The sequence below is a fragment of the Pongo pygmaeus genome, chromosome 16 (assembly GCF_028885625.2).
Source record: "Pongo pygmaeus isolate AG05252 chromosome 16, NHGRI_mPonPyg2-v2.0_pri, whole genome shotgun sequence".
Classification (NCBI taxonomy): domain Eukaryota; kingdom Metazoa; phylum Chordata; class Mammalia; order Primates; family Hominidae; genus Pongo; species Pongo pygmaeus.
Window position 1 is genome coordinate 91,204,428 of NC_072389.2, and position 22,891 is coordinate 91,227,318.

The 22,891-nt window shown below is 40.8% G+C and overlaps 1 protein-coding gene across 32 annotated transcripts in view; it reads left to right on the forward strand.

The window, feature by feature from the left end:
* AKAP13 (A-kinase anchoring protein 13) overlaps positions 1-22,891 on the forward strand; it is a 355,124-nt gene that overhangs the window by 185,835 nt on the left and 146,398 nt on the right. For all 32 annotated transcript variants that reach the window (XM_063652839.1, XM_063652864.1, XM_063652866.1 and 29 more), the window contains 2 exons: positions 3,346-6,520; positions 10,113-10,234. In XM_063652839.1, the coding sequence (XP_063508909.1) occupies positions 3,346-6,520; positions 10,113-10,234 (3,297 nt within the window). The remainder of the gene's footprint in view (positions 1-3,345; positions 6,521-10,112; positions 10,235-22,891) is intronic.

Here is a 22,891-nt window from a genome sequence, read left to right on the forward strand (position 1 = left end):
AGGCTGAGGCAGGAGAATGGCGTGAACCCAGGAGGCGGAGCTTGCAGTGAGCTGAGATCATGCCATTGCACTCCAGCCTGGGCAACAGAGGAAGACTCCGTCTCAAAAAAAAAAAAAACAACAAAAAAAAAACCACTTTCCTGGCCAGGCACAGTGGCTCATGCCTGTAATCCCAGCGCTTTGGAAGGCCAACACAGGTGGATCACTTGAGCTCAGGAGTTTGAGACCAGGCTGGGCAACATGGAGAAACTCTGGCTCTACAGAAGTTAGCTGGGCATGGTGGCATACGCCTATGGTCCCAGCTACTTGGGGGTCTGAGGCAGGCAGATCACGTGAGCCTGGGAGGCAGAGGTTGCAGTGAGCCGAGATGACACCACTGCACTCCTGCCTGGGTGACAGAGCAAGACCTTGTCTCAAAAACAGAAAAAGAAAGACTTTCACCAAAGATTCTGAGACCTGTAAAGCAGTATTAGCAGTATTAAATGTTACCACTTACAGATCAGAGCTAGCATTAAGGTTGTAGCAGTAGGGGGACTGAGAGGTTTTTTTCATTGGTTTTGGGAATAATGAAAGACACACGTTTCAGGTACAGAAATATGCAACAACTAGAACTAAATTTTCCTGGCATAAAAGGATGTTTGTCTATGTTTGGCTTAACTTTACAAAATGAAAGAACCAACAGTTTCTGAGATTGTTGCCAAAGAACAAGAACCAAATTTAATCAGGAGTATTTTTACAACTATTTTAGTGAGCGATGATATGTACCGTTTAAATATAGTGTTACTATATTTAAATCAATAGTTGTATGGTACAAAGATAACTAAAAAAAAAACAGAAAAGATTTTATAATCCACTCAAGTCTTCAAGATAAAGTTGTTGCCAGACATAAAAACATTACAGACTCCCTGTTAGCATTTATTACAAATAACATAAACGTCATATGTGTACGTCTCTCTTGGCCATAACATCTGAAAGGCTGTGTTTAGGTAATTTTTCCACCCAGTTTATTTCAGAGCTGATTTGATTTGGAAACCACTTGACAGTAATTTCATTTAAGGTCAGCTCAATGCCAGAGGCTTCTTTGGGAGCATGCATTATTTGAGACCAGCAAGCCAAGAAATTCCATAGGGTTATGTGATGCTCCCACTTTTGTGTTTGTTCCAGAGCAAGTGACATTTCATTTTCCTCTGAGTGGACTTCTAGGCAATCAGGTTTTTCCTTAGAACTCTTTTTACTACGTGAATGGTAGTCCACTTGAAAATATAGTTTTGCAGGTGCCAAAGCTACCTGCCAAGATATGGGAATGGTTGGCAGGCAAATATAAGAAATTAAAACTGTGGGAACATACATGTGCTACTTTCTTTAGGCAACACTACTTGCTTCTCCAGATTTCTGTTTTGTAATGTTTACCATTTATTAAATTTAGTGACTTAATTTCCTGATTTTTAGGAGACTGTCATACTCTCAGCGGGACTGGAAATAAGCTAATTTTGAATACTCTTAAGGAGCCTAACACAAAAGCTTTTAGTGAAAGTCCATTTTGCTTGTACACTCTAGTAGAAAGACTTTAACAAGCATGACACATTTTACACTTGTACGTATAAACTTTTACAGTAGGCTCAGTAGGTAGATAGGAATGGTCTGATGATGGAACCCTATAAGTGCCCAATATATTCACTGAGTGAGTAGGTGAATGGGAGGATGGCTGGCAGTAGGTATGCATATTATTGCAGTAGGTCAGGTAATGAGTGGCGAGCAAACCAGATGTTTGGAAAAATAGATTTTAGGTGTTGAGAAAATATTTTTGTAAGAATTTTTGAAATTTTGATATAAAGGTAAAATCACTAAAGATCACCTGTGTTTGTTTTTCTCCATTGTAAACCTTGCTGCATGCACATGGGATTTTTGCATATTTATAAACTTAGATTAATAATTTTTTTCTGATTGCAATATGGTCCTCACAGTTAATAATGGCTAGTATTTCTTCCATCCGTTTTATGAACCTTGATTTTCTTCATCATTCCCATGCTGTTGGTTGTATCTGTTTATATTTTTAAAATACTTTAAAGTTGCAAAATCCATTTTTGAGATTACATATAGTATCCATAATATACTCTGACAGTATATGGGTATATGTTCTCATTTATTTTATATTTAATATGTTCTGATTTTATCAAAAGGTGAAAGAATATCTGCCATGCCACTGTTCCTGAAATTATGACCCCATAACTCGATGGTTAAGTTAGATTGGTTGGAACATATTTTGGGGATTAAAGGACACTGAACTCCTCAGTAAGTATTTAGGGCACAGGAGCATTGGCTGCACCTTGTAATGGAAAAGAGCTAGGATTTGTTTTTACTTGTATATATGAGGCAGGGCGGAAGTAGGCTCTGCCCCTCTGAAGACAATGAAAAATATAGGTGGGACACAGTGGCTCATGCCCTATAATCTCAGCACTTTGGGAGGCCAAGGTAGGAGGATCCCGTAGGCTCAGGAGTTGGAGAACAGCCTGGGCAACATAGTGAGACCCCGTCTCTACAAAAAATAAAACAATTAGTCAGGTGCAATGGTGCACACCTGTAGTCCTAGCTACTCAAGAGGCTGAGGCGGCAGCGTCGCTTGAGCCCAGGAGTTCAAGGCTGCAGTGAGCTATGATCACACCACTGCACTCCAGCCTGGCCTCAGAATGAGAGAGCGCACCTTACTGTTAGCAGCTCATTTGAAGATATTCACTGAGCTTTTTAAAAATCAGGTTTTTGAGACTCTTTTTTTTTTTTTTGAGACAGAGTTTCGCTCTTGTTGCCCAGGCTGGGGTGCAATGGTGCTATCTCGGCTCACCTCAACCTCCGCCTCCCAGGTTCAAGCAATTCTCCTGCCTCAGCCTCCCAAGTAGCTGAGATTATAGGCATGCACCACCACACCCGGCTAATTTTGTATTTTTAGTAGAGACAGGGTTTCTCCATGTTGAGACTGGTCGCGAATTCCTGACCTCAGGTGATCTGCCTGCCTCAGCCTCCCAAAGTGCTGGGATTACAGGCACGAGCCACCGTGCCTGGCGAGACTCAATTTTAATCTACTTCCTAAAATAAGTTCAAAATTTAGAAAATAGATATTTCATATATCCTAATCTATTTTGAACATCCCAGTATATAGGCAGATATGAAAGGAAAGTAATATCAGAAATAAGAGGAAATTTATTTGTATTCTTTTAGATTCGCTTATCATGTGACCTTAGAAGGGCTAGAATGGAAGTGAGTTCTGTCCAACAGGATTTTTGCTCAGAGGTGTCAGTGACATCTTCTCCTACAGGCAGTTTTTAAAAAGCGTATTTCATTTCCTCCTAGAAAACAAACCTCAAGCAGATGGACAATCTTATGCCCTTAATGATGACGGCACAGGATCCTTCCAGTGCCCCAGAGACAGATGGCCAGTTTCTTCCCTGTGCACCGGAGCCCACGGACCCTCAGCGACTTTCTTCTTCTGAAAAGACTGAGAGCACTCAGTGCTGTCTAGGGAGCCCTGTTGCACAGACTGAAAGTCCCTGTGATTTGTCAAGCATAGTTGAGGAGAATACAGACCATTCCTGTAGGAAGAAAAATAAAGGCGTGGAAAGAAAAGGGGAAGAGGTGGAGCCAGCACCTATTGTGGACTCTGGAACTGTATCTGATCAAGACAGCTGCCTTCAGAGCTTGCCTGATTGTGGAGTAAAGGGCACAGAAGGCCTTTCGTCCTGTGGAAACAGAAATGAAGAAACTAGAACAAAATCTTCTGGAATGCCCACAGACCAGGAGTCCCTGAGCAGTGGAGATGCTGTGCTTCCGAGAGACTTGGTCATGGAGACAGGCACAGCCCAGTATTCCTCTGGAGGTGAACTGGGAGGCATTTCAACAACAAATGTCAGTACCCCAGAGACTGCAGGGGAAATGGAACATGGGCTCATGAACCCAGATGCCACTGTTAGGAAGAATGTGCTTCAAGGAGGGGAAAGTACAAAGGAAAGATTTGAGAACTCTAATATTGGCACAGCTGGAGCCTCTGACGTGCATGTCACAAATAAGCCTGTGGATAAAATCAGTGTTCCAAACTGTGCCCCTGCCGCCAGTTCCCTGGATGGTAACAAACCTGCTGAGTCTTCACTTGCATTTAGTAATGAAGAAACCGCCACTGAAAAAACAGCAGAAATGGAAACTTCACGAAGTCATGAGGAGAGTGCCGATGCTCCAGTAGATCAGAATTCTGTGGTGATTCCAGCTGCTGCAAAAGACAAGATTTCAGATGGATTAGAACCTCATACTCTCTTAGCAGCAGGCATAGGTGAGGCAATGTCACCCTCAGATTTAGCCCTTCTTGGGCTGGAAGAAGATGTAATGCCGCACCAGAACTCAGAAACAAATTCATCTCATGCTCAAAGCCAAAAGGGCAAATCCTCACCCATTCGTTCTACAACTGGAGACGATAAACTTTGTGCAGACTCTGCATGTCAACAGAACACAGTGACTTCTAGTGGCGATTTGGTTGCAAAACTGTGTGATAACATAGTTAGCGAGCCCGAAAGCACCACAGCAAGGCAACCCAGCTCACAAGATCCACCCAATGCCTCCCACTGTGAAGACCCACAGGCTCATACAGTCACCTCTGACCCTGTAAGGGATACCCAGGAACGTGTGGATTTTTGTCCTTTCAAAGTGGTGGATAACAAAGGCCAACGAAAAGATGTGAAAGTAGATAAACCTGTAACAAATATGTTTGAGGTGGTTTCACATCCACATCCAGTTGTCCCTAAAATGGAGAGAGAACTGGTGCCAGACCAGGCAGTAATATCAGACAGTACTTTCTCTCTGGCAAACAGTCCAGGCAGTGAATCAGTAACCAAGGATGACGCACTTTCTTTTGTCCCCTCCCAGAAAGAAAAGGGAACAGTAACTCCTGAACTACATACGGCTACAGATTGTAGAGATGGCCCAGATGGAGATTCGAATGAGCCTGATATGCCGCCACTAGAAGACAGGGCAGCAGGCCTGTCCACATCTTCCACTGCTGCAGAGCTTCAGCGCGGGATGGGGAATACCAGTCTCACAGGACTTAGTGGAGAGCATGAGGGTCCCGCCCCTCCAGCAACCCCAGAAGCTCTGAATATCAAGGGGAACACTGACTCTTCCCTGCAAAGTGTGGGTAAGGCCACTTTGGCTTTAGATTCAGTTTTGACTGAAGAAAGAAAACTTCTGGTGGTTTCAGAAAGCTCTGCAGCTCAGGAACAAGGTAAGGATAAAGCAGTGACCTGTTCCTCTATTAAGGAAAATGCTTTCTCTTCAGGAACATTGCAGGAAAAGCAGAGAATACCACCTCCTGGACAAGATACTCTACAATTTCATGAAAGATCGATCTCAGCTGACTGTGCCACAGACAAAGCACTTCAGCTAAGTAGTTCACCGGGTGCACCCTCTGCCTTTCTTTCGGCAGAAACTGAACATAACAAGGAAGTGGCCCCACAAGTCTCACTGCTGACTCAAGATGGGGCTGCCCAGAGCCTGGTGCCACCAGGAGCAAGTCTGGCCACAGAGTCAAGGCAGGAAGCCTTGGGGGCAGAGCACAACAGCTCCGCTCTGTTGCCATGTCTGTTGCCAGATGGGTCTGATGGGTCTGATGCTCTTAATTGCAGTCAGCCTTCTCCTCTGGATGTTGGAGTGAAGAACACTCAATCCCGGGGAAAAACTAGTGCCTGTGCGGTGAGTGGAAATGTGACGGTGGATGTTACAGGGGTTGATGCTCTACAAAGTATGGCTGAGCCCAGAAGAGAGAATATATCACACAACACCCAAGACATCCTGATTCCAGACGTCTTGTTGAGCCAAGAGAAGAATGCCATCCTAGGTTTGCCAGGGGCTTTACAGGACAAAGCTGTGGCTGACCCACAGGGAGTTGGAACCCCAGAGATGATACCTCTTGATTGGGAGAAAGGGAAGCTGGAGGGAGCAGACCACAGCTGTACCATGGGCGACGCTGAGGAAGCCCAAATAGACAAAGAAGCACATCCTGTCCTACTGCAGCCTGCTGCCAAGGAACTCCCCACAGACATGGGGCTCTCAGCCCATGATGATGGGGCCCCAGCTGGCGTGAGGGAAGTCATGCGAGCCCCGCCCTCAGGCAGGGAAAGGAGTACTCCATCTCTACTTTGCACGGTCTCTGCCCTGGCCGCACCTCTGCCTAAGGGAGCAGACTTGATAGAGGAGGCTGCCAGCCGTATAGTGGATGCTGTCATCGAACAAGTCAAGGCCACTGGAGCATTGCTTATTGAGGGGGAGGCCTGTCACGTGTCACTGTCCAGCCCTGAGTTGGGTCCTCTCACTGAAGGACTAGAGAATGCTTTTACAGGAAAAGTGAATACTTTCCCACCTGGAGAGAGCCTACCAATGGGCAGTACTCCTGAGGAAGCCACGGGGAGCCTTGCAGGATGTTTTGCTGGAAGGGAGGAGCCAGAGAAGATTATTTTACCTGTCCAGGGGCCTGAGCCAGCAACAGGTAAGCAAAACATAATCAAAATTAACAGTCTGAGAAGCAGATTCCCTTAAGAGTCACTGTGGTGTCCTGGTAAAAATATAGGCATGTTTGTTGTTTTGAGGTCTTGCACTCATTGGGTAGGTAGCCAAGTTAATAGTCACCACCATCAGGAGAGGCGCGTCATCTCAGGGTTGGACAGATTTTGCTTCCTGTATTGTAGACTTACTGCTTGGTTGCTAAGCTTATAAACACTCCTGTCTCATTCTGGAGTGGTTGCAACTTTGCAAACCTAGAAAACAATGCCTAGATCACAGGTACTCTAAAATGAAAAAAATTAGCAGATGTTTTTATTCACATGGCTTAATCCTTTTCTCTAGTACCATAGAAAACAGTGCCAAAAAGCTGTGTTTTATCTACAAGCCTGAAACTCCCTTCCTCCCCTATCATCCTAGTCTGTATTCTGATCAAATTTAGAGTCAGAGTGGTTTCATGAACAGCTGTAAGTATTGTTCTGAGCTGACTTCCCAGCGTCCAAAATGGTGGTATTAGGTCATTGGTGTTTTTTGTTTGTTTTTGTTTTTTTTTTTGGGGCTGGGGTGTTGTTGACGGGGAACTCCTTCCTTTTCCTGCTTGGGGAGTGGACCTCTAGTTCCATTGCCTGTTGCTTTTGGGCAGCAGTCTGGGAATTCAAGACCTTGCACAGTGCAGGGGATAGGATGCAGGATTTCCGCCCAAGCCCAGTCTGCTGAGCTGCTGTCACAGGGCAGACCTTGTGTCTGCTTTATCTTGGTGAAGCAGCTGCACTGAGCAGATTGCTCACACAGCAGCCTGTTCCATCTGTGGGTAACCATGTTCCAAGGCAGCAAAGAGAAACCGCTATTGCTCTGTGGAAATAAACTATCTGAATAAAACTTCTTAACGGGGGTTAAGGCTGAAGCTGAAACGGGAGTCGGACACGATCTTGACTCCTGAAGTCTTTAAAGGTCAGTTTGGTGCACACTTTTATACCACCACCTGTTACCAGCTGTAGACAGAAGACCTATCTCCATGCTTGCCCCTAGGCTTTTGTAGGTAAGAAGTAGCCTGTTTTGTCTTTATTGTTTATTTTTGCTGTTCTTTTCAATTTTTGAAAATCCCTTTACACGTATGTATTAAGAATGTGGGGGAGGGTTATGGAGAGAAATGAATCAATGGAGCAAAAGAAGTTGCTTTGGAAGAAGCGCAATTTAAATACAGTGGTTATTTTCCCTGGTAAAGAAAGGGCTTTTAGCCATTTATAATCTTTTTCCTCCCCAGTTGAGGGATTTAAGGAATCCGAGGTAGAATTTTTGATGACTTTAGCTTTTTAGTTTTATTAATGTTTTGGATTTTTAGTGATAGATACTTGTCGGCTGTTGTCTCAGGATTTAAATGAGGTCTAAAATTTTTTTAAAAAGCCACAACAACAAGTCTATTTTGGGGGCCCTGGCAGGTTGGCATTTCAGAAGAATGGGAGTGGCTGTAAGCTGATGCCTGGTGATGTTCTTTTCATTTCGGTGCTGCGTTCTTCGCCACATGGGCTGGAATTATTTCTCTTTCTGGCTCAGTGGTCAGAATTTAACTCAAGCAAGTGTGAACTCTGTGGGGATTGTGTCTGTAGTATCCTATGAGAAAAAGTAAAAACCAGGGAGAATTTCAGACTTTGATTTTTATTAGCACATATAGTAAAGATGGTGAGAAATGATGGATGTTTAGGATTTTGAGGTTTTGAGAAGGAAGAAAAATGTATGGACTTTCAGCAGTATATATGGGCTTGGGGTTGGTAAATTTTGTGTAGGTGAGTTACTTGTCCTGTTACCAAAAGGAGTCATACTCATGGTCTCAAACTGCAGAGGAACTCAGCATTCATGGTCTCAGACTACAGAGAAAGTAGCCAGTCATGAAGAAATTGGTACTTTCTTCAGAAAATGGCCAGGATTGGGAAAATCCCTGGTCACATTGCTTTAGAGAAAAAGCACCTGAGTGTGATCTCAGAGCCAAAGGGTATTTTCTATCAAGTTTACATTCTACTCATAGATTTAATCATACTGTTTTGTGAGTGAGAAGACATAGGTTTAACTGCTCATTTGGAAGGAGCCAGTTTGAAAGAAGGGGATGTGGCCCTTGACCCACCAAAAGCATTGACCACAGTGCTTAGGAAATCAGTGGTGCATGACTGAGCCACACCAGTCCTGCAGAGGCTGCCGACACCCGTCAAGTGTCAGTAATCACTGTTTTCTAGTGTGACTGGTTGCTGTGCCAGGATGCATCTTTTCAAAGTTGATAGGTATAGGAAAGGAAGGAGGTACCAAAAATCACATCCCCAGAGGAAAGCAACCCTCTTTCCCCCCAGAAATTACTCTGACTCACTTAGAGATGTTTTGATCAAGGGATAGTTCTAAGGGGATTGCTTAGTCAGATTTTAACTTTAATAACATTTTATGAAATGTAACACAGATTTTGGTTCTTTGGGCAAGGAAACTTGTTTACCCATTTTTAAACTGCTGGTAAGATTATGTAATTATAAGGGCAAAGAAGGAAGAAAAGAGGTTCATCTATAGAAATGTAACTCTTACAAATTTAAGGTAGACTTTCGTACATGTCTTGTGCTCCTAGAATAAAATCTTAATATAATTTATTCTTTGGTGAAAGAAACTTCTGTGCTCTTTAGTGTGGGGAGCATTTTTCTCAGCAGAGTAGTGGCATCACTAGGTGAATAACCACAGATGCATTTCCACATGAAATCGAGATGATAGTTCCATTTGCATTTGGATTATTAAGGTGAATTTTGACTGTTCAATCATCAGTCCCCTTTAAAGAATTGTCAGAAGCCTAAATTTGCCTCAGACATCTTTTATCATTTCCTTCCTGTATTTGCTTGACCATGTGGTGGTCAAGTAACAAAAACCACCACTGTTTTTGGTCTGTCAACATGGCCAGCAAGAGGACAACTATGTAATTCTCGATAAAACATGCACAGAAATGTTTCTCTTAAGAAAGGGATAGCTAGTCTGTGATTAGGTTTCAGTTTTGGAAGAAATAAGGGTTAAAAATAAGAAGTAACTGCTGAGTAGTTCGTTCTTACTGGTTACAGTGATGGGTGGATCCGAGTGTGTTGTATGTTAGTGAAAGTCATACTTGTCCCAGAGGCTTTGTCTCATTCTCAGTGGCTTTTTCCTTTTTGTTTTGTACAAATCCTTGCTTTTTTGATGATGCCCAAGATGGACTACCTAGCTTCAGCTATTAATCTGTTCCCCTGAAGCTTATGAATTTAGTTTTCCATATGCAAGTTGGCGCTACACTCAGATTTGTCATAAAAAGTCAATAGTGAAATGGATGTTCAAAAGACATTGAATTGGATCCTCGCTTAGTTCTAAGCCCCTACAAAGGCTAGGGAAAAACCAATAACCAGGTGATAAAGGAATAGCTCAGCATAGGGTCAGAAAGGACACTAGCCGCTGACAACAAAAGAATACTTTTCTGTTATAACGCAAAAGAAAAACAAAACACATGAAACCTGGAGCATGTTGTATGAATAGTAAGGCACAGGAATCAGTTTTTAAAAATGTACTCTGTAACCCCCCTGCTCTTTCAGAAATGCCAGACGTGAAAGCTGAAGATGAAGTGGATTTTAGAGCAAGTTCAGTTTGTGAAGAAGTGGCTGTAGGGAGCATAGCTGCTGCACTGAAGATGAAGCAAGGCCCGATGACCCAGGCGGTAAGTGGCAGCAGTAAGTCTGTACGAGCACAAAATGTGTTTATCCCGTTCTGCTGTGTCTTATTTATGGCTTTGTCTTTTATTTGAGGGTAAGTGGGCAAAATAGTATTTTCCGCCTTCTCTCTTGTGCTGTTATGTAAATGTGTATATGTTGCTGCAGTTAAGCTTTCATAAATGGTATATACCACACAGCAAAGTTTTGGAATGGGCTGTTACATGTTTTCTTGCAGATTATGCTGAAAAACATTTTCGCCTTGAGCACAAGGCTTTAAGATTTGTCAGTAAGCTTAAATTGTCACAAAATCTGAGCTGTCGCAAAAGGGGATCTATAAACCTTTTCTTTCTTTCTTTCCTTCTTTTTCTTTTTTTTTTTTTTTTTTTTGAGATGGAGTTTTGCTCTTGTCACCCAGGCTGGAGTGCAGTGGTGCGATTTCAGCTCACTGCAACCTCTGCTTCCTGGGTGAAAGCGATTCTCCTGCCTTCGCCTCCTGAGTAGCTGAAATTAACAGGCATGTGCCACCGTGACCGACTAATTTTTGTACTTTTTGTGGAGATGGGGTTTTGCCATGTTGGCCAGGCTGTTTTCGAACTGGCCTCAAGTGATCCACCTGCCTCAGCCTCCCAGAGTGCTGGGATTACAGATGTGAGTCACGGCACCCGGCCTATAAACCCTTCTTAAACCTGACTGTTCTTTCTTTATATAAAAACTGATAGCCAAAATGAGATTTTTACTTTATAGCTCAATAGTAACTGTCTAAATTATGACGTATATCGTTTTCAGCAATGAAAAAACAGGTTCAATAGGCCAGATGCGGTGGCTCACACATGTAATCCCAGCACTTTGGGAGGCCGGGGTGGGTGGATTACCTGAGGTCAGAAGTTCAAGATCAGCCTGACCAACATGGTGAAACCCTGTTTCTACTAAAAATACAAAAAAATTAGCCGGGCATGGTGGCAGGCGCCTGTAATCCCAGCTACTTGGAAGGCTGAGGCATGAGAATCATTTGAACCTGCGAGGCGGAGGTTGCAGTGAGCCAAGATCGTGCCATAGCACTCTAGCCTGGGCGACAGAGCAAGACTCCGTCTCAAAAAAAAAAAAAAAAAAAAAATAAGAGAAGAAAAGGTTCTATCAATATGTTTTTTTGTTTGTTTGTTTTAAGAATAGTTTTTTTGGGATATGATTCACATACCATAAAATCCACCCAATCAAATAAAGTGCATAGGTCATTGGTTTTAAATAGATTTACAGAGTTCTGCAACCATCACCACTAAGGCTCTAATTTCAGAACATTATCACTCCAAGAAGAAACCCCAGACCCATTAGCAGTGTGCCTTTCCTTCACTCTTCCCTCCCCCAGCTCATTAATCTGCTTTTGCTTTCTGTAAATCCATAGAGAGATTTGCTGTGAGACTGTGAAAGTGGCTGTAGATAGTACATAAATTGCCCATTCCAGAACTTCATGTAAATGGTGTAACACAATATGTGATCTTTTGTGACTGGCTTCTTTCACTTAACATAATATTTTCAAGTTTCATCCGTGTTGTGGCATTGATCAGTATTTCATTTCTTTTTATTGTCAAATACTGTTCCGGTTTATAGATATACCACATTTTTTTGTGGATTTGGATTGTTTCCACTTTTTGGCTACTGTGAATAATGCTGTTACGTACATTTGTGTACCAAATTATGTGGACATGTTTTTATATACCTAGTGGAGTTGCTGGGTCATGTGGTAATTTCCATTTATTTGGCTTTAAAAATATTTTTCTTCAAGGTCTTGAGATTATTTTTCTTTGTTTAAAGCTATTAACTTTTATTTTATTTTATTTTTTGTTTTTTTGAGATGAAGTCTTACTGTCACCCAGGCTGGAGTACAATGGCAGGATCTTGGCTCATTGCAACCTTTACCTCCTGGGTTGAAGCGATTCTCTTGTCTCAGCCTCCCGAGTAGCTGGGATTACAGGGACTCGTCACCACGCCCGGCTACTTTTTTGTATTTTTAGTAGAGATGGGGTTTTGCCATGTTAGCCAGGCTGGTCTCAAACTTCTTATTTCAAGTGATCCACCCGCCTTGGCCTCCCAAAGTGCCGGAAGTACAGGCGTGAGCCTGTGCACCCAGCCAGCTATTAACTTTTAAAACAAACTTGTTGAGAGAAACAGTGCCCTATGCTTTAGATTCCATGGTCGTCAAAAAAAAAAAAAAAAAAAATTAGAAAGCTGAAAATCAAGTTAGTGAACTTACTCATGCTGTCCCTTTGAAAGTCCACGTTCCTTGGGCTACACTTGACATTGCACTGTTTTTACTCTTCAGAGGACTAAGTGGTATTTTTTCTTGAAATTTCACGGTAGGTAAATGGAACAGACTATCCCAGATTGTTTCAAGAGTATGAACAGTGATGAACAAGCCTTGTTGTATTGGAGTACTGTGGTATGAAGGTGCTGACTGTTCTAACCCGCCCTTATTACACATAATATTCATGACTAATGCCTGGGTGGCTACTTGTAAAGCAGGCATTATTCAGACAAATGTTGCTTTTACCCCTGTGAGAAGAAAAGAGAACACACCCTGCATGGGTACATGTGTCTTTGTTTCCAGAAGCCCCTTAGAAAGGGAAGGAAAAAACTCACATCCTTGAATTCAAATACTTTTGTTTCTTAGTACTCTATTTTAATATTGTAGTGATTAGAGTCATTGAATCCAGGCTGGTACTTGGCTCTAGACCCTTTGCTTTCTGATGAGGGATATCTCTATTCTAATGGTATCTTGTCTACTATAAAGAAGAAAACAAAATATGACTTAAAGAAAAGAAAAGGTCTCCTCTCTCAGTCCCTTTCCTCTTCTCCTTTTTTCTCTAGTTTTAAGAGTTGAGAGAGTGAATATTCCTGTGGTTGGTCAGCATACCTCATTTTACAGATAAAAGAATAGACCCTTGGAGAGTCACATGGCTAGCTTGAGGCCAAAGGCAGCTGGAAGAGTTTGAGGTTTGATTTCTAATCTAGGGCTTACACAACAGGGCAATTCCTCCTTGACTCAAGAAACCTGGGCTCTGATTGGTAAAGTTGCTATAAGAAGCCTGAGAACCATGTAATTTATCTCTAGCTGGGAGATATCAATGCCTTATGCTTTGTGTTTGCTTCCACCATGTAGAGTTGGGGAAAGCATATGTCAGTGGGATTTTCAGTTCTTGAGGATTTGCAGGCCTAAATTCAGGAAGTTTTTGTGTTCACAGCATTCTTATAATGATGTGAAATCTGACTACTTAACTCTTCTCCGTGGTGCTCTGACAAACTTGCCTTATTTGCTGTGAGTTGAAAGGATAAAACAGACACACACTTTAATTTTTCCCATTTAACTCTTCACATACTATATTCATATAGGTTTTCACTGGATGGGGAAAGAGAGCAGAGGTCTGCAAACATTTTGTAAAGGACAGACTGTTGTAAATGCTTTGTGGGACATATGGTCTCTGTCACAACTAGTAAGCTTTGCTGTGAGTGTGAAAGTGGCTGTAGATAGTATGTAAACAAAGAAGTGTCACTGTGCTTCAATACAACTTTATTATGGACACTGAAATTTGAATTTCATGTGATGGTCACGTGTCGTGAAATATTATTGTTTTGAATTAGGTTTCCAGCCATTAAAAAAATGTAAAATCTCAGCCAGGCACAGTGGCTCATGCCTGTAATTCTGCCACTTTGGGAGGCTGAGGCAGGCGGATCACTTGAGGTCGGGAGTTCGTGACCAGCCTGGCTAACATGGGGAAACCTTGTCTCCACTAAAAAAATAAAAATAAAAAAGTTAGCCAGAAATTGCTTGACCCGGGAGGTTGCAGTGAGCCGAGATCGCACCACTGCACTCCAGCCTGGGCGACGGAGTAACACTGTGTCTTGAAAAAAAAAAAAAGCCTACTCTTAAGTGTTTTTCATGGGCTGTAAAAAAGAGTTAATATCCCACTGGCAATAGCATGTGAGCCCCTGCCTAATAAATACTTGTGCACCAGTGGAAGAAAAGAAAAAAGAAGCAAGCAGATTTCTTTTCTTAAATTGTTTTGTGGTGAAACCTCTGGTTTTTAAACTACAGGTTGGGAGTGGGATCAAGTTCTGTCTTTCCCGAATAGCTTTTTGACAGCCTCTCTAGAGCTCAGTTTCCTTGTCTCTAATCATTCTCTAGCTTTAACCTTCTAGAGTCTGTTTTCATGCTGAAAAGGGTTAGAGTCTGTGATTATATTTGAGGGAGGAGTGGCATTTGTGTAATATTTAACCTGATCTTTCTGCCACATACCCCATCTATGTGTGTGCCTTGGGAATAGGCCAGTCATTGCTTCGTTGAATCATTGGCTCATCCTCTCCAAATGTAAAATAGAACAAATTCCTATATCTTATGCTTTGCTACCGGCTTGAAAACCAGTACTATGGTAAATTTATGGCAGTTTTCTAATAAATGTAAATAATCCATTTAAATTCTTATGGAAGTTTTGTAACATTCTCTAAACGTGTAATGGTCAGAGCATAAGAAACTCTGTTGAGTGGCACTACCAAGGATTTAAAGAAAAAAGCTACTGTTGAGTTCTTGTTTTCTTTAGTCCTTTAGTCTGCTATCTGTCATACAAACTGAGGAGTAATTTTTCATTCCTTAACCTGTTTGACACATGTACTGTAAATAAATCCTTACTTTAAAGGTCCAGTGCTGAAAATCATAGTTCGTGAAGGAATTAGACGGTATCTGCATTCGTTTACTTATATTCTCAGAGAAAACACAGGTATGTGTTAAATGTTGCAGATTTCTTGATAGTCTTTACTGATATTTCTTTATTGGGTTGAAAATGTTCACAATTTTTGAGGCAAAGTTATTACTTTACACATAATGTGGTTTATTCCCATTAATCATTTTATCATTTTATTATAATTGTGGTTTGTTACTGAGTATTGCCAAAGTTTTAATGCCCATTGCAATTTAATATTCAACATTACCTCCCCCTATATGCTTTCCTGGTTTCAAGGTATTCAGATTACCTTTCGTTGTCATCTTTTTTTCCTTAGTGAGTTAATATATATCAAGTACGTAGATCAGAGCCTGGCACAGAATAAGTACAGCTTAGCATTATTATTAGTTTAGTAACTTCAGATTACACTATGCTGTTCACTTATTTTAGTAACTAGTGGAATATGGTGGTTCAGACTCAGTTACTGCTTCTTGAACACATTATAAAAGCTTCAGGAATAGTTTCATACATTAATTTGAAATTGAAAGACATGGAACTTGTTTTACTTCTGAGACCCTTACAGTTTGAAGGAACCTTAAAGATTTTCTGAAGTCCAGCACCTTTGCTTTATAAGAGAAGAAATGGATTCAGGATAAATGACTTACCTTGTTTCACAGCTGGTTAACTGTTAGCTGGACTAGAACCCAATTTCTATGCTAATAGTTTTTCCACTATACTATTTCCTGAAGAATCATCTGAGGGTACACTTGGGAAGTCCCATCCACTTGGTTTAGGATGGGTTTTTGCGTTTTAAGCAAGCATCCCTGAATGATACTTATGCATGCTAAAATTCTAAAACCATTGCATTTATACTTTCATGCTTTTGGTAATAGTTGGAGAAATTCCTTTAGCCATATTAAGATGTAAGCTGATACACTTTAAGTCTCATGTTCTTACTATAACCTGTTTAGCTGCAACTAAATACCACTAAGATGATGTTTCTCCAAAGTGCTTGCTTTTGGTGCAGAAATTAGGAAGATTTTTTAGACCTGCCTTTTATTTCCTAAAGAATGATATGATATTGAGCCAGATGCTGGAGGCAAGCAGGAGATGACATTGAATACTTAAGTTCAGAAAAGAAGGCCTTCTGACACCATTCGCCTTCATAGTATGCCCCAGTACTGCAAACCAATATCATATGTTGTAGGGATCTTTTCTCTTCAAGATATGGCCAAGTTCATTAGGAAGGACCTTCCCTCCCTGGGGCATCTGTTCATTGAGGTATCTCAATAATAGCTCCTTTTCTGAATGCTCTTTGCATAAGCTTATTAGCCATATGGAACAGTTAATTCCACAAACCAGTATATATTGTCAGGGTTCCTATGGTCCTAACAGTCAAACACTCAAGAACAACTATGTTCAAGGACAACTGTAAAATCCCATGTGTTGAGTATTAGGTTACTGGGAAAATCTACTCTTTATTTAACATACCTTCCTCAATCAAGAAAGCATTTAAAATCAGAACCATGATCTTTTTTTTTTTTTTTTTTGGCAGTTATACAGCCAAACATCAAATTAACTGAATTTCCATTCTTAGTTATTTTTACAACAGTATTCATGTTTGTTTCTTCAGGATTGTAGTAAGGGCATTGTTGGTCTTAGAATATTGCCTGTTAATATCTTCCTGAACTATGTCCTTTTATTATATTTAATGGAACACTCTGTTTTCTTTCTGTTGTCTAAAGGGGGCGAACTTGTATTTCCATCCCTTGTCTAGGAATTCGGTTAAAAGCTTTTGTTTTGTGTGGCTGTTCACAGCCTTCATGCTCAGCTGCCGTGGGAAAATATGACAGCCTCTAGGCTATTTGGTGACTAACCCAACAACTTATAATGCTGATACTCAAAATGGCTTATACATCCCACCCTGTTATTTAATAGTTGTCAGTTTTTAAAAAGGTCATTTAAAAATGTTTCTGCCATCATATTCACATAGATAGTTTTGTGGTGTGTGTGTCACCTAGGGAAAGGCAAATTGGCCACTTTCTGAGTTGCCAGAAAGTCTTATCTGCATCCATTTTTGGCATTTAAGAGGCAGGCTCTCCCCAAATTATCCCATATAGGTCCAAAGCTAGAGCTAGCATCAACTCAGTTTTTTTCATGTAAATTTTTTGGAGACTCTCTATATCTCCTCTGAAATGGAGAGTTTCCAGGAAATTATCAGTGGCTCCTAATACAAATTTTTAATACATTTGCGGAAAAGAAGTACCTCAAAGAACCCCAGACCATAAAGTCACAAGTGGCAAAACTATAAACTTAGTGTAAAACTACCCATAGATAATGTATGTAAAGGTATAATTTAATGATCTAGTTGTACGTTTTTAAGTGACCTTAAGCAAGTTATTTAATTTCTCTGATCTGTGTTTTCCTTTGTATAATGGTTCATCTCTAGTTTCTTCCAGCTCTTAATTTTTGACCAGTGTGTGATTATGACATGATTAGAATAATTGAAAAAATGTTGTCATCCCAGCACTTCGGGAGGCTGAGGCAGGTGGATCATATGAGGCCAGGAGTTCGAGACCAGCCTGGCCAACATGGCAAAACCCCGTCTCTACTAAAAATACAAAAAAATTATCAGGGTGTGGTGGTGCGCACCTGTAATCCCAGCTACTTGGGAGGCTGAGGCATGAGAATTGCTTGAACCTGGGAGGTGGAGGTTGCAGTTAGCCAAGATTGCACCACTGCCCTCCAGCCTGGGAGACAGAATGTTTTATAGTCTCAAAAAACAAAACAAAACAAAACAAAAAACTGAGGATATCTTACATTTGGACCAAAAGGACAATCATGAGGGATTTTTTTTTTTCTTTTTTAAATTTGAGACAGGGTCTTGCTATGTTGCAGATCTTGAACTCCTGGGCACAAGTGATCCTCCTGCCTTGGCCTCCCAAGGTGCAGGATTACAGGTGTGAGTCACCATGTGGGATTTTTTTTTTTTTTTAATCACACATTCTTTAACCAAATCCTTAACTAATCACTTTTGTCTTAAATGTTTTCCAAGGTGTTTTGTTCTGGGATATTAAAATCAATCATACTAGAATCTGCTTTTTTCTTTCATAGAACTGCTGAATCATAGGTCATATGTGCATTTTAGAGGGGATGTGTGTCTCATGCCATGCCCTCTTAAGTGAAAATAACTGTTTCTGAGTCTTAGCACTCTTTCTGTCTACTACTTACACTCGTTTCTCTTTTGTTTATTCTTGTTATATTGACAGCCAATGATAATAGCTAAGTATAAGGGAAAGATTATGGAGCCCAGTGAATTAAGATTTTAACCCTAGTTTTGCCAACTACCAGCTGAATAATTTTGATTCATTTATTTAGAGGCTGTTTCCTCATTTGTAAATTTGGGATATTGATGCCTATTACAAAGGTTGTTTGTATTAACTAGAGTTAGGAAATTCTAGCCTATAATAGGCATTTTAAAGGCAATAGATATAATTCTAATCTCATTTTAAACTAACTCAGAATTATCAGGCCCATCTTAAGACAGTATGAATGAGTGATTTTAGATAATGATTTTTAAATGGTCTTGGAAGAAGCTATCAATTATATCAGGCCACAGTGGTACTCATTTAACTTTCCATGTCACTTTATGTTTACTGCAAGGGTGTAAATTTATTCACCACTCAGTTCAACAAATGTTCATTGAACTCTGTGCTAGGCCTCAGATATGCTGAAATGAAAATAGATGAGTCTCTGCATTCAAAGGCTCGTATTCCAGTAGGAAAGGCAATTATTAAGCCAGTAAATAAGACATATTCTTGAGTGTTAAAATACAGGTAAACATACAGGTGCTTGTGAAAAGGTAACTTTCAGTGAAGTGGATGCTAAATTCTCCTTTCTAAGGAAGTTTTTAAAGAATGTTATATTATTTTTACACTGTGGGAATGAAGATATACGCATTATGTATCAGAAATATAGGCTTGGGTGTAGCCATTATTTCTACCAGTACATTTGGAAGGGCTACCAATAGGTGATCTCTTAGAAAAAACTATGTATTGCTTGTGGTTCTAAGTTCTGTGTTGCTTACTGACATAAATATGACTTACAGCTGCTTGTTTTTGCCTGTAAAAGAGAAAGTTTCCATAGTAGAAAATTAAAAGAGAGATGTCAATTGATCTTTGAGAAAGGCCTAGGTCCACCTCAGGGATCTACCTGGGTACCTACAATTTAGGCAGTTTTAGATATTCCATATTAGGTTTTGATTGTGGATTTTAACAAGAGGCTAGTGATGTGTCGCTAGTTGGCCACCAGAAGAGTAAATGTGTACACTATTTACGGAGTTGTCTACTATATATGGAGTTGTCTATTTTATCCAGAAAAGGTTTCAGGAGCACCAATTTCAGATGTTTCTAGTCTCCTAGGCTGCTCAGTTTTGTGATATTAGCCTGTGGCTTTAATTTCATTCATTTATTCATTTAGTAAACATTAAATGATTATTTTTCCCTGGACAAATTATTGCATCAAATTTGGAGGGTTTTTTTGTTTTTGTTTTTGTTTTGTGGAGATAGGGTCTCACTTTGTTGCCCAGGTTGGAGTGCAGTGGCGTGATCATAGCTCACTGCAGCCTCAACTTCCTGGGCTCAAGTGATACTCCCACCTCAGCCTCCAGAATAGCTGAGACCACAGGTGCGAGCTACCACACCTAGCTAATTTTTAAATTTTTGTAGAGACAGGGTCTCCACAATGTTGCCCAGGCTGGTCTCAAACTCCTGGACTCAGCGACCCTCCCACCTCAGCCTCCCAAAGTGCTGGGAATACAGGCATGAGCCACTGCACCCTGCCAAATACCAGATAACTTTTGAAAGTTAGGTATCCTTTTTGCCCTCAGCATACCTAGAATCTAGTTAAATTTAAAAAAGCAAACATATACAGATATAATCACAATACATGAATGCAGTATATGAGACATGTTATCAGATACCATTAATGTGCTATAGGAGATCACAGAGAGGAATACTTCTTGAAAAGTGCCTGTCTGAAACGTAATGGTGTTTCCTTGGTGAGACCCATGTTGTAGCACAGGTGGTATCAATAGTCTATTGGCAAGAACAGGGATAGCTTCAGGGAGCCATTGATACGCTTTCCAGCCTTGTAGTTATTTTTTTACTTTCACAATATACTCAGCCCTTTGAAGATCATAGAATTGCCTAAGGATTGCCAGAGACACATCAGTTTGCACGGTAACTGATCTGGCAGTAATCCAGGTTAAAAAAAAAAATTCATTAGGAACCTGAAAAACATAAAATTTACCACAGAATATGAAAAATGGAAGTATTCAGTAGCATATGAACCATGTGGAAATTGAAACAAGTAGTATTTCTGTTTAAATATTTCCATTCAGCCATTGAAAGTTTGTGTTCTCCCTTCCTGCCTCTTCGATTTCATACAGTGATGTAGACATTTTGCTTCCATTCTGAGGATACCCAAAACCCTATCACTGCTGTGGACCTGAGCAATTGGGACACTGTCTTAAGTGCACATATGAAGTCTTCAAAGAAAATTAGTTGATGGCGAAAATGCCTTTCATAAAGTTCAGGGCAGAGAATACTCTTATGAGCACATTTAAAATATCTAAGTTTAAACCTAACTCAGAAGAAGTCAGAGTAAGCCAAAATGTTTACTGTATTGATCTTCTTTTTCTGTAGTTGGCATTTGCTCCTGACTAAGTCATCAGTATTGATATATATTTAAGAGTTTTGAAAGCATAGTTGCTGGGTGTGGTGACTCACAACTGTAATCCTGGCACTTTGGGAGATCGAGGCAGGTGGATTGCTTGAGCCCAGGAGTTCGCAACCAGCCTGGGCAAAACCCTGTCTCTACCAAAAATACAAAAATTAGCCAGGCGTGGTGGCATGCTCCTTGGGAGGCTGAGGTGGGAGATCATCTGAGCCTGGGGAGGTGGAGGCTGCAGTGACCCATGATTATGCCACTGCACCCTAGTCTGGGCAACAGAATGAGACCCTGTCTCAAAATAAAATAAAAAACCTAGTCACTCTGGGGTTGGAATTTGGGGTTATGGAGATATAAAAATGAGTGAGATTTTTCACATGTGATTTCAGTGTTTACACTGAAGATGGTTGCAAAAGATTTCTGAAACAGTTTGAACTAATTATAATAGGAATAATTGGGGTAAATTGTATAGCTTCACAGTTGGCCTTTGTGGTTAAATACATATTTGAAAGGATAAATTTGGCTTGGCGCTTTCATTTATGTGAGGTACGTGTGTATGTGTATGTTTCTGTTACTGTGTAGAGTATGAAGTACCTTGGGAGTGGCACATCTGGGAAGTTTTTGCTGAACCCCTTCTCTGAGGCAGAAAAAAAAACATGGTGGAGAGGCTAAGTAGTTAAAAATTGTGAGTTATTTTATTGCTTGGAATCCCCTTGAAGAAAGATAGATTAGTAGAAAAACATACTTGAACTGGAGATGTCCTATTCCCTTTTGATTTATGTAAAAACAGCATGTGATCAAAAAATTTGTAATGGAACCATTTAGAGGTCTTTTCTATTTATACTCCAGATTCTATAACTATGGGAATCCAAAATCTTCCAAAAATAATTGTTCTCATTATAGAATATTAGTTTAGGGAGGAATTTTAGTGAGCATGAGGCTTGTGCGCTTTAATTTGCAAGAAAGGAACTGGAGTCCCCAAAGAGCTAGCAAGCTCAAAGGGCCTGCCATCATTTGTGATGCCCAGGAGCCACCTCTGTCTTAGACATCACCTGTCACTGAAGTAAGCTCCTCAGTGTCACATGGTAAGCCAGAGGCACACTGGAAACCTCTCCAGTATTTCTGCTGGAGATTCTTAAATAGGAAATTCTTAAATAGGACCATCTTTACTGGTCAGTGACTTTCCTCTACTTTATGAAATCCTTTAATCCCCACTCCCCATACATTAAGAAAAATTATGGGAAGGATACAGCTGAATGTGTACACTTGATCCCTTTGTTGTGGTTGATGAGCTGTGTGCATCTGCTGCACTGGTGACTCTGCAGTACTTCCTTTTAGCAAATTGCCTTCTGATACAGATACTTGGAGGCTTGTGGCTGGGCCATGTGCAGATCACAGTGTAGGGTGATCTGGGTAGATTTAAGATTCCCACTCCCTGTTGCCTTCTCCTTTCCTGAGCATGGCATCTTTATTTTTGGATGTGCTTGTTGTGTGTTACCTTCCTTGAAATTTAGTGAAAATTGTTACCTACCAAGGCAGTAAGCCTGCATGAGTCACTGTGAAATCCAGGTTTGTGTAATGCCAGCGTTTTCTGACAGCAGATGAATGATGTGAAAAATGGAAGAGCCTTCTGCTTGTCATGTTCTTCCTTAGGGTAAGATCCTGGTCGCCCTGGGAAAAGCAGAATTTTAGGATCCCCTTTCCAATATTCTTTATCTTTTGGTTTCTATGAAAATAATAACTCAAGGAAAATGTGGCATGGTCAGTTTTATTTTTGACATCATTAATTTCTTTCTTTGTCATCCTTCCTCCTTGTTTTGCTACCAAAAATTTTGTTGTGTTTATTTTTTCCCTTGAATCAACTATAAGCCAAGCTCTTTTTAGATGGAGGGGCCTGAAGACAATGGGTTGGTTTGGACTTCCCCTGCCGTGCTGGGCTAAAGGAGAACCAGGGGGTACCACCTCAGCCACCCACAGGCCTCTTGAAATCCTGGTCCATTCTGGAGAGGATGCATGATGAGAAGCATCAGAGCCCGTGTAGTGTGCAGTCTCTACTTTGTGGGCAATAGGACATTTACTCTAAGAGGCTCAGGAATTTTTTCTCTCATTCCATCCCGTGAAAGCCAGAAACTGTGGGAAGCCACAGACTGACTTGTCAGCGGGAGAGGCATGGAAAAAACATATGTCCATGCACGAATCCCTTACTTTAAACATTTGTAGCAA